At 38.4% G+C, this 12,948-nt stretch overlaps 1 protein-coding gene across 1 annotated transcript in view; it reads left to right on the top strand.

Moving 5' to 3' along the window:
- The window catches only part of TMEM182 (transmembrane protein 182), a 96,183-nt gene that overhangs the window by 35,547 nt on the left and 47,688 nt on the right, over window positions 1-12,948 (top strand). The window contains exon 4 of the mRNA XM_036756777.1: window positions 6,356-6,493. Coding sequence (XP_036612672.1) covers window positions 6,356-6,493 — 138 coding nt within the window. The remainder of the gene's footprint in view (window positions 1-6,355; window positions 6,494-12,948) is intronic.

The raw sequence follows: 12,948 nt of genomic DNA, 5'->3' as shown, positions 1-12,948 counted from the left end.
TGGAATCGGGAAGTTTTTCATTACCAGTGAACTATTAAAACCAGCAGATGCACAAGACTGGGAAATGAAAACAGGAAAATGACATAAGGTAGTTCAATAACATTTTATTAGTTTTGCCTTCCTAAATTCAGAATTTGTAATAGTACAAATACTTCTTGAGCTGAAGTTTATTTATCTTCTCTACATGAAAAAAGATCCTGTTAAGGCAGATTAGTCATATGAGCAAAATTGAAGAGGCTTAACAGCTTTTTTTCAAGGACTCCAGAAGAACCAAACTATTTATATACAAACTATTGATATGTTGCTCAAAATTCATTGAATCCACCAAAACACAGAATGTTAAGGTTGGACGGGACCCTTTTATTTTCAGAGAAAGAAACTGAGAGGTGATGAGATTTGCCCAAGGTCATTCTGCTACTTAGCTGCAGAAGAAGGAATAGAATACAGGTCTTCTGGTCACTCTTAAGTAATGGAGGTGATTCAAAGAATCCCAATCTGGTAACATTTTCTTAGTTCAAGTTATTGAGTACACATAAGCATAAGCATATTTAAAAAAAAATCACATTTCATTGAAAATACTATATAAGCCAATTAGTTTTACAAATTCAAATGGCCTTTCATTCAACCAGTATTAATTTGTGAAGTTTACTTAAGCCATGTTGCATAAAAGCCATGTTGCAATGTCTTTTAAGCCATGTTTTAAATCTATATATGAGTGAGCCATGTTATAAACCTTTCTTCATGCTTTGAAGACTTAATAGAAGTTCAACTTTTATTTTATTATAATATATTGAATTATATTACATAAAACAAACTGATTTCAACAATATATTTGCATTTAGTGTGATGCTATGCAATAAGATAGTCATTCTACATACTGAATGTATATTCAACTGTCAAGAATGTTATTTTGGAATATGAGAATGTGTTGAATTGAAGAGGCTTAAGCAAAATGATGATAGGTAGGGAACCATACGATTCTAGGGGTGCTCATGACCCCAAAATACCTACATGCCAGGTCCTGCCAAAAGAATTCGACTCAAGCCTTCTCAACCAAGGGAAAAGACAAAGTTTATTAGGGATTCACCATAATGGGTTGTCTTAAGAAATCCCACCCTTTGTGACAAGTGGGCCAGATTCAATCATTGAATCTGAGCACCTTCATGGAGGCAAGATGAAGATTATATACACAAAGATTGTAGGAGGGATTGAGGGGTGGTCTGGGGTGACTAGAGGAGGGCTTTAGGGAGGGTCTCGAGGAGGAGGAGATGAGGTCAGACTCCAGGAACCAAGAGAATGGAATTAAGGGTGGGAAGTAGCTGAAGGCATGGATATTGATAGTATCAAGGGTGGGAAATAGCTGGACAATAAAGGGTGAGGCTAAGTAGAGATTTGGGCCTAATGATAATGTAAGGCTTATGGCTTTAGGAGAAGGCCAGATCTAGCTGGAAGATTCAAGAACAGTTCGAGGGGGCTCCCAGAGACTGTATTCCAGATTCAAGGGGGTTCCCAGAGACTGTGCCCTCATCAGTATTAGAGGAGGGATTTTAAACATTTTTGGCAGGCCTACGGATCCCCCCCTACCCAACCTCCTAGAATATTTTTAAAAATTGAAGGAAATGTTTTAACATAACTCAGTTACAGGCTTATTGAAAATAAAGATGAGATATTAAAAAAAAAGTAAAAAAGACAGTCCCTGCCCTCAAGAGACTTAAATGGAGGAGGCAACATGCCAACAAACTATGTACATAAAAGATATACAATGAATAGTAAAAATAATCGCAGAGGGAAGGCACTAATGGTGTGAATGGAGGTAGTGCTGCAGCCGGGAGAGACCATGAAAAGCTGTTTGCAGAAGGTAGGAATTAAGCTGAGTCTTAAAGAAAGCCAGAGAAGCCAGAACACCAAGTCATATGAAGAGGGAGAGCATTCCAGGAATGAAGGACACATAGTACAAAGGCATTAAGTTTGAAGATAGAGTGTTGTGTCGTAGCAACAATCTGCTAGCAGCTGCTGTAGGGGTGTAAGACCCGCCAACAACCAGCACACAGAAAGCTGCCAACACAGGTTATTTCATCTGCTTTACTAAGGAAAGTAACTTTAAGGGGTTAACTATCTCAGTTTAATCAAACATACAAATATCATTCACAGTTCAGGGGGAAAAGATGAGCCTCCAGAACTTCAAGGCAAATACAAACAGAAATAACAAATGCCAACAGACAGACCTTGTCTGATTCAAATCACAATTCATAGTTACCAGAGAAGAACCAATATCTGGGTTGCAAAGTTGGGGGGCAGTTTGCAACTTGCCCAGAGTCTCAACACTCCTTCCATGAGTGTGCCCTAAAAGTCAAATGCCAAGCTCCTCTCAATTATTTCCTGTTCAGAGCCCTGAGAGCTCTGACCTCACTCAGGCTGGGTGTGTGAAAGTTCCCCATCCCTAGTATCACATCATATACAATTCAATGACGCTCTGATTGTCTTAATGCTGAGAAACCCTCCAAGACAAAATCCCACATTATCTGCCCCATTGAAACAAAGTCCAGAATCCTTAAACGCCCTTAAGAGAAGAACAGCAAAAAGTCCCACCTTAATTACTCTTCCATGTGTGTAGTGAAGAACAAGAAGGCAATTGCTTCAAGAAGAGAAAGGTATAAGATAGACTGGAAAAGTAGAAGAGACCGGATTATGAAGGGCTTTAAATGCCATAAGAGATTTTGTTGTTGTTAGAGCCTGGACTGATAGGGAGCCACTGGAATTTATCGTGGGAGGTGTGTATCACATAGTTAGACCTGTACTTTAAGATCATTTTCACAGCTAAGTAGATGATTGATTGGAATAGAGAGAGACTTCAGGCAGAGACATCAACCTGAAGGCTATTTAATGCAGTAATCCATGTGTGTGGTGTTGGCAATGTGGCCTAGAGAATGGGACTTATATAATAAGACTTGTCAAGAGATTGGATATGTTGAGTGAGTACGACAGAGTTGAGAATGATCTGGAAGCCCAATTGACTGGGAAGATGATGGTGCACTCAATAGTAATAGCGAAATTTGTAAAATGGTGGGATTTGGTGGTGGGGGGAGAGATAATGATGTTTTGGACATGTCAATCCTGAGCTGCATATGAGACATCCAATTTGAGATGCCCATAAGGCAACTGGTGATAGGAGACTAGAGCTCAGGGGAGAAGTTACAGCTAGATATACGCACCTGCGAATCATCCACAAAGGGATGATCATTGAACCAATGGGGACCGATGAGATCACTAAACAAGATAGTGAGAGAAGAGAAGAGGGCCCAGGACAGACCCTTGGGGAACACTCACAATTAGTGGGCATGACCTGGCTAACAAGCCAGCAAAGGAAACAGAAGGAATGGTCAGACAGGTAGGAGGAGAATGAGAGCCGTATCTAGAAGAAAAGGGTGACCAACAGTGTCAAAGTTTACAGAGAAGTAAGAAAGTATGAGGATTTAGAGAAGGTCATTAGGTGATTAAGGGAGATCATAGGTGGTTTTTGAAAGAGCAGTTTCAGTTGAACGGTGAGGTCAGAAGCTAAATTAGAGAAGGATTAAAATTGAGTGAGAGGTGACCTTGCAGAGGCAGTGATTGTAGACAGCTTTCTCAAGGAGTTTGAAAACCAACAAAAAGAGGACACATGCTGGAAATCTAATTACACCCAGGGAAAAAGAAAAAAAAAAGTAAGACTTTAAAATATATGTGTGTGTGTAATTATTATTTATTTGTGAACTTTAAAATTCTATGTAAATGTTAGTTATTATCATTATACTCACACCTGTGAAAAGCATATGAGAAATAGTTTCTCCTTAAGGACCTAAATGTTACTCATTGTCTGCTTAGTCAAACCCGCAGTACTTCCATGCCTCTGTGGTTGAATCAGTGCTCGCATTTCACTGATGCAGACCCCAGACTCTCCGTGCCTTCTTGTCTATAATGAATTATTCTTGTCCAAGTCCTTCTTCAAATTCTTCTAACCTCTACCTTTTGAAACCTCCAATTTCCTGCTAAGCCCAGCCTAGTTGCCACCTCTTACAGGAATCTATTCCTAATCACCCCAGTTTTTAGGACTTTCTACCTCTTTCCCAAGGAAAGTGGTCACCCTTTCTGCAACTTATGGCACATACGCATACCTTATGGTCTTATCTGGGGCTGTCATTTGTCTTTTGTTTTTGAAAAGGACCAACTACTTCATGATGTTGATGGTCAGGGCACAGTGTGTCTGGCTGTGGCTGATCAGCCCAGCACAAGCTGAGAAGGTTCTACCACAGGTCAGGCACAAATAGTCCATTAGTACATCTGGGAAGGAGATGTCTGAGTTTGCGCAGTTCATGTTTGCTTTGTGCTACTGTGATTCTGTTTTACTCATGGAGCACAGCCCCTTCTTTGATGCAGGCACACCATGCAGGGTGGTCCTCTGCCAGAGTCTCCCATGTCTCACAACCAATACTAAAGTTCTTCAGACATAACTTGAAAGTGTCCTTATACCAATTCTTCTGACCACCATGTATGTGCTCACCTTATGCAAGTTCTCTGTAAAATAGAGGTTAACTGACTTGTCTAGGATTCCACAGCCAGTATGTATCCAAAATAGGACTTAACTTGAATTTCTTCCTGATATAAAGTCTAGCTGTCTATACCCTATGCCAGGCTGACTGTCATTCAGTAATATTATGATAAGTAGTATATTGAAATCTTTGTTTTGAAGCATTTGCTGTTGTCCAGTTATTCTAGTCATGTTCATCTCTTTGTGACCCCACTTGCAGTTTTTTGGAGTTGGTTTGCCATTTCCTTCTCCAGCTCATTTTACAGATGAGGAAACAGAGGCAAACAGGGTGAAGTGACCTGCCTAGGGTCACACAACTAGGAAATATCTGAGGTTAAATTTGAATTCAGGAAGATGAGTCTTGCTGACTTGAGGCCTGGCACTCTATCCACTGTGTCACCTATCTGCTTTTTTGAAGCATTAGACTCAATCAATCCTATGATAATTTTAAATGATACATAAAATGATACATGGGACCAGTTGTCCCATGATTTCAGGTGTTGTGGAGGGTTAACCTAGGTAATTTATTACCGAAGTTTTTGAGTCTTAATCATTCCAACATATATCACTCTCTGCTGTACTTACTGATTGATTACTGTAGCTGCAGTGACATAAGCAATGTCACTTCTCTGCTCCTCTACACTCCCCCCATACCCTCCCCACTACCTCTCTAACTTTTTAAGATTCCACTTGATTGACATATTTCAGCCTTGCCAGGTGGACCTTTTAAAAAGATTTTTGCCTCCTTTCTCTCTGCAGTTTCTGTTTTCCTATTCTGCAACACAGCAGATAAGAACTCATAATTTGGCTAATAGGTTCCATTGAGGGCCCCCTACTTAAATTTACAAGAAGAATTTATTTCAGTGTTTTAGCCTTTGGAAAGTGATGAATTTGTTTAATAGATGTGCAATTAACCAGCTCAAAAATGATCATTAGAAACCCTTTTTATTTGGCTACTATATGTCGCCAAACCCTCAGTCCATTTATCACCAGCTGCATCCATTAATTCAGTATTGCTTGTCCTTGACTAAGAGCCTTCTGAAACTTCGCATTTTGAATTTAACAAAGTACAAATATTAGGACAGAGTTTTTCTGCCTGAATGTATCTGATTTTAAAGCTCAATTATGCTTGGAAAACATTGTTTTGAGTTTTTCTTGCCATTTTTGTTGCTTTACAATATATTAAAAAAGAGAGAGAGAAAGATGGGCAATCCATACAGTAGGGCTGCAGTTGATGAATATTACAGCTTTCGAGTGGATGCTTTGCTGTTTAAAAAAAAAAAGGAAAAGAAAAGAAAAGAAATCATTCTATCAGGGTTGGGCTGGGGTGTGTGTATATGTGATTTTTTTGAGGCCTAGTGCTAAGAATTTCAATGTCTCTTTATGTTTGTCTACATTTGGGGTGGAATACATATCTGATCCAGCTGGGCAGTCATTCAAAAGAATACTGCCTGCAGCTTTTGGTACTCCAACTTCTAAAACGTGAAATCTGGTTGGGGAAAATTAACTCCCTAAGTATATTAGGTATGTGTGCGGTGCAAATACCAAGAATCCAGGTTTGATTGTAGTCTACTATCATTTATTCCATGGCTGTTGGATAAGATCTGAGGTTCCAGCCTAATTCAATACACATGGTATACACTGTATCCTAGGATCAATCTTAGAAGGACTGCTGTTTTTACAATTAGAAAAATGAAAACAAGAAGGAAACTTTATTGTTTACTAGTTTAAGTTCTAAACATGTTTTCCCTCCCTCTCTCTTTTCCTCTCTTCTTTCCCCTGGGATTCCAGTTTATCGTGGTTTCTGGGCAGTGTTCCTTCTCCTCGGTGTCATGGCAGCAGTAATCGCTACCTTCTTCATCATCTGCGCTGCTCCCTTTGCGAGCCATATTCTGTTTAAAGCAGCAGGAGGAACCTTTATCGCTGCTGGTAGGTACAGTAGTACATGGTATATAGTTTTCAATCCAGAGTTTTTCATACTTAAAAAAAATTTCTGTTTTGGGAAGGCCTAGACTTGACTCCTAGCTCAGCCACTGACTTTCCACAGGATCTTGCACAGGCATCTGTCCAATATAGTAGACCCTAAATTTTTCCATCTGTTGGACTATGGAAAGTCACAATTCCAGAAATTTGGTGGCCTCAGTATAGCTATGGACTTTCTTCTGATATCTGAAATGCAGGAGAAAATTAACCCAAACTAAAATATCATGATGATATATATTGCCTGTGAATGAGTTGTGTTTTATTGTCCTATTTGGTACAGAGAGGGGACGACAACAACTACATATGAATTAATTACCCTAAAATCAGGGTTTATATCACATTTCCCTTTTTCCTTTTCCCTTCTTCCAGGAAGAATAGACTCAAACCTAGAGCTGTCTATCGTTTTATATATGTGTGTGTATGTGTTTATGTGTGTATACATATACGCACATACATATATACATACATGTGGACATGTGGGTCTGTACACATATACATACATCTCTCTCTCCATATATATATATATGCATATATATATATATACATATATATATATCTATATATATCTATATCACTCTTCCTTTTACCATATTAGAAATCAACAGTAATCTTATATATCGGGGCACATGATATTAAGTGACATTTCAGAAATACATTTTCCTTATTGTTAGTATCATTTTTCTATTTATGGAATAGAGTCAGTTGAGAAATCCTAATCCTTGAGGCTAGATTCCTTGGAATTAGCTTTGAATCCTTCCTAACTTTTATTGTCAAAATTCTACTGATTTTTCCTTGAAAGTTTCTCTTGAGAATTCACCTCACTTCACACAGGTATTTATGTCATGATTACAACGTATATAATATTTATTGGCAAGAGGGTTGGGTGATGTTCATCCTTCTTAATGATGACACATGAGCAGAAGCAGTATGTTACTGGCATGTGTACTTATAGATATAAACCTACATATGTACATATATACGTACATACACACCATACCCATACACATACATACTCAGAAATACCAGGCTGTACAGTGGATAGAGTGCTGGACCTGGAGTCAGGAAGATTCATCTTCCTGAGTTCAAATCTGGCCTTGGACAGTTACCTAGCTGTGTGATCCTGGGCAAGTGACTTAACTCTGCCGCAGTTTCCTCATCTATAAAATGAGCTGGAGAAGGGAATGTCAAACCACTCTAGGATCTTTGCCAAGAAAACCCCAAATGGGGTCAGGAAGAGTTGGACATGACTAAACAACAGACTCATACATGCATATCATTTATATATGATATATGATGCATAAATATGATTTATATAAGAAATTGTTTATGTAATTTACATATGAAATTTATAAATGGAAGTAGCCTAGCAGAGTGGATAGGATTGCCAGGAAGACCTGGTTTCAAATCCTGCTTCTAACAGATTCTTACTGTCTTACCTCAGTCAACTCCTTAAGACTTTGAGTTGCAGAGAAAGTGCTGATCTGCATGAATAGAAGGAGTTTCCTTAAGGGGAGGACCCTATACCAATGAAATCCTGGGTCTTGTCTCTGTCCTGGTGTCTTTAAAATGTTAATTTTTTCTTATATCCCTAATAGTTGCTTTAGGTATTCAAATATGCATCCATGAATTGTTTGTATTATCAGAAACCTAAATAAGAGTTCAAAATCTGATAATACAAATTAAAAATAAAGGGCATATGCAGAAAGATGCTATCTGCATCTGGAGAAACAACTGACATATAGAAGTAGGTATAGAATAATTTTACATATATGTGTACACACATTTATGTCTAATGGTAGCTATCATGGGGGTACAGATGGGGGAAGGAAGAAAAAAAGGGGGGAAAAAGCAATTTAAGATAACTTTGTTGTATATTTGGAGGGAATAGCAAGTGGTAGTTTTGCAGTTTCAAGTGCAATCATCTTTTTTATTGTTCTGTGTTATGGAAATGCTTTTTTGGTTTTGAGAATTGAAACTAAAATAAATTTGATATATAAAAATTAAAAAAAGGATGAGTAGGTGAGGAATATAAAAGAAGCATAGGGGAATAGGGGGAAGGGAATAAGAATTCATATAGCACCTATGTGCCAAGCACTGTGCGAAGCAGACACTTTATATTTACATTTGACCCTCACTACAACCCTAGGAAGTAGGTGCTGTTATTATCTCTGTATTATAGTTAAGCAGACTGAGGAAAACAAAGGTTTAGCAACTTGTTCAGGGTCACATAGTGTCAGAGGCTGGATTTGAACTCAGGTCTTCCTGTCTCCAGGCCCAGGACTTTATCCATTATACCACCTAGCAGATAGGTGATGATTCCTGATCTCAAAGAAATTAAAATTGCTGGAGAGTCCTGACTAATATAATCTCTAACAAAATGACCTACAGTGGCTCTTTATTGCTTATTAGATCCAGCATATACCCTTGAACCTGGTATTTAAAGTCTTCTCACAATCCTCTTTCAGACCTCATTTTTATTGGAGAAGAAAATGCCTGACCTGCAATAAAAACTGGGAAGGATTCAAGCCCATACCCTCTTAGCTAAACCTGAGGTGAATTTAGCACCACCTGATGACTGCGAATGACTCATAACTCTTTGCTGTTTTTTGTGTCATGACCCCTTTGGCAGTCTAATGAAGCATATGGAAACCTCAGAATAATATTTTTGAATGCATTGGATAAACATAGGCTTACAAATAAATCATTTATATTGAAATAGTTTTATAAATATATGTGTACATATATATATATACATACACACACACACACACATATATATATATATATAAACAAAACAGATTACATATTAAGAACCTCTGCATTAAATGAAAAGGTACTCCTCTGAGAATCCCATTTTCCCCAAGCAACATATAGGTGAGAATATGTAGGTGTGTCCTCAGAGAATCAGCAACAGCTAAAATCAGGCCAGTGTTAATCTTCTCTGTCTCTTCAGACTTCTAGAATCACCTTCTACTAAGCACAGAGGCAGGCAGGACCACTAGGTGGTACAGTGGAGCAGGGCCAGACCTGGAGTCAGGAAGACCTGAGTTCAAACCCAACCCCAGATACTTACAAGCTGTATGACACTGAGCAAGTGACATAACCCTGTTTGCCTCAGTTTCCTCATCTATAAAATGATCTGGAGAAGGAAATGGCAAACCACTCTGCTATCTTTGCCAAGAAAACCCCAGAATGGGGTCCTGGAGAGTTTAAATGACTCAACGATAAGAGCTGAGGCACATGTAACAGAAAGACTAATTTTTGTGCTGCTTCAGGGCAGTGTTTTATTTTTGTTTAATTTTTTGGTGTTCAGTTGAACACTGCCATGTACTTTCTTTCATTTTCCTTCCTCCTAGAGCACAGCAGTTAGATAGCAAGGGATCATGAAGTTATGGGTGTAGCACCAAATACTTGAATTTCCTGATTATCCCAGAGTGAGGTTGTAGAATAGATGAAATACATGCGGCAAGCTCAGCTGGGGCAAGTTTCTAAATTGGCTGGGTACATCAGGGCGGGAGATTCTATTCTGGCACTCCAACCACACTGCATCACCTCGCTACCCCCCAGGCACATGGTAGTTACCCATTAAATATTTGCTGAATTGATTTAAATTGAAAAGTCACTGTCTTTGGAAAGACATTCAAGTTATCAACTATTCATGTACCCCTAGAGAAATAGCTAAAAAAAATACAAGGGCTCACACCTAGTTTTGCTCCTTTAATATTACAAATTAAAAACAACTTTTTGGCAAGTTCTTTAAGGTATTAGACTTAGCCTGTATTTGTAAAGGAGAGGATACTGTCCTTAGAGTCATGAAGGCAGCAAGTGTCATGTTCCAGTTTTGCTGCAAATTTCTTGTGAGTTTGGACAAGCTTGGTTAATCACTCTGGCTTTCAGTTGCTCTATGTGTGAAATGAGATTCTATTAGATAATCTCTAAGATGCCTTCTGGCTCTTGACAGTCTCTGAGTTCAAGTTTATATATTTAATGATTTTTTTTAGTTACTATATGCTGTAAATATAAGATTCTTCTCATTCCCCTCCTCAGCCTTTTCCTGTCTTTTTCCCAGTATTTACAAATAATGGGGGAATGTAACAAAACTTTTCAGTAATTAAACATTACAGCAGTTAGGCCACACTTTTAAACTCAGAAATTATCCTGGCCATTCACTGAAACTGGATTTTTCTTTTTTTAAGGAGATCTTTTGTCTTCTCTACTCATACATAATGTATATCTTTGTGGGGGGGGGGTTAGAAAAAATCTCCAAAAAAAATTGCAAACTGAAAACACATTCTTCACCTTTTTATGTTGGAGTCTTACTATGGATTATATATTTTGGCTGAGCACTCTGTGGGCAAATGAAACAGCTGTTACCAATTCACATGCCACTGACAGGTGGCCAGGACTTTATGTAAAAATCTTGTTCTGACAGGGCCCCAGAAATACTTATGGGACAGATACAAATGTATGAAGGAAAACTTGAAGTTGGGGCCTGGGTATTCTGAAATGGAGACATGCCTCCAAACATCCTGGTGTTGTTATTTTCCTGCCGTTGGCATTTTTTATAACATATGCAAACTGCATCTACAAAAAAGTTAGAGACAAGTACTTATGGAATGACAGTTAAAAACCCCCACTATTCTTTTATATTTTTTTATTTTTTTTTGTAGTTTAAATCACTATTTATTTACTTGCAATTTTCAGTTTTCAGCATTAATTTTCACAAGAGTTTGAATTACAAATTTTCTCCCCATTTCTACCCTCCCCCCAACTCCAAGATGGCATATATTTTGATTGCCCCATTCCGCAGTCAGCCCTCCCTTCTGTCACCCCACTCCTTCCCATCCCCTTTTCTCTTACTTTCTTGTAGGGCAAGATAGATGTTTATGCCCCATTGCCTGTATATCTTATTTCCTAGTTGCATACAAAAACGTTTTTTTGAACATCATCTTTTAAAACTTTGAGTTCCTGATTCTCTCCCCTTTTCCCTCCCCGTGCACCCTCCCTAAGAAGGCAAGCAATTCAACATGTATCATTATGCAAAACCCTTCCACAATACTCATGTTGTGAAACACTAACTATATTTTGCTCCTTCCTAACCTATTCCCCTTTATTGAATTTTCTCCCTTGACCCTGTCCCTTTTTAAAAGTGTTTGCTTTTGATTACCTCCTCCCCCTATCTGCCCTCCTTTCTATCATCCCCTTTTTTATCTCCTTCCTCCTTCTTTCCTGTGGGGTAAGATACCCAATTGAGTGTGTATGGTATTCCCTCCTCAGGTCAAATCCGACGAGAGCAAGATTCACTCATTCCCCCTCACCTGCCACCTCTTCCCTCCCAACAGGACTGATTTTTCTTGCCACTTTTATATCAGATAATTTACACCATTCTATCTCTCCCTTTCTCCCTCCTCAATATATTCCTCTCTCATCCCTTAATTTGATTTTATTTTTTTAGATATTATGCCTTCACCCTGTACCCTTTGTCTCTCTGTAAATGTATATTCCCTTCAGCTACCCTAATACTGAGGTCTGATGAATTATACACATCATCTTTCCATGTAGGAATGTAAACCAAACAGTTCAACTTTAGTAAGTTTCTTATGATTTCTCTTTCTCGTTTACCTTTTCATGCTTCTCTTGATTCTTGCGTTTTGAAAGTCAAATTTTCTATTCAGCTCTGCTCTTTTCACTGATAAAGCTTGCAAGTCCTCTATTTTATTGAAAATCCATATTTTGCCTTGGAGCATTATACTGACTTTTGCTGGGTAGGTGATTCTTGGTTTTAATCCTAGCTCCCTTGACCTCCGGAATATCATACTCCAAGCACTTCCATCCCTTAACGTAGAAGCTACTAGATCTTTTGTTATCCTGATTGGGTTTCCACAATACTCAAATTGTTTCTTTCTGGCTGCTTGAAGTATTTTCTCCTTGACCTGGGAGCTCTGGAATTTGGCAACAATATTCCTAGGAGTCTTCTTTTTGGGATCTATTTGAAGAAGTGATTGGTGGATTCGTTCAATTTCTATTTTACCCTCTGGCTGTAGAATATCAGGGCAGTTCTCCTTGATCATTTCTTGAAAGATGATATCTAGGCTCTTGTTTTGATCATGGCTTTCAGGTAGTCCAATAATTTTTAAATTCTCTCTCCTGGATCTATTTTCCAGGTCAGTGGTTTTTCCAATAAGATATTTCACATTGTCTTCCACTTTTTCATTCCTTTGGTTCTGTCTTATAATATCTTGATTTCTCATCAAGTCACTAGCTTCCACTTGCTCCAGTCTAATTTTTAAGGTAGTATTTTCTTCAGTGGTCTTTTGGACCTCCTTTTCCATTTGGCCAATTCTGCCTTTCAAGGCATTCTTCTCCTCATTGGCTTTTTGGAGCTCTTTTGCCATTTGAGT

The sequence above is a fragment of the Trichosurus vulpecula genome, chromosome 4 (genome assembly GCF_011100635.1).
Source record: "Trichosurus vulpecula isolate mTriVul1 chromosome 4, mTriVul1.pri, whole genome shotgun sequence".
In the NCBI taxonomy this organism is placed as follows: Eukaryota; Metazoa; Chordata; class Mammalia; order Diprotodontia; family Phalangeridae; genus Trichosurus; species Trichosurus vulpecula.
This window is presented reverse-complemented; position numbering and strand designations above follow the sequence as displayed.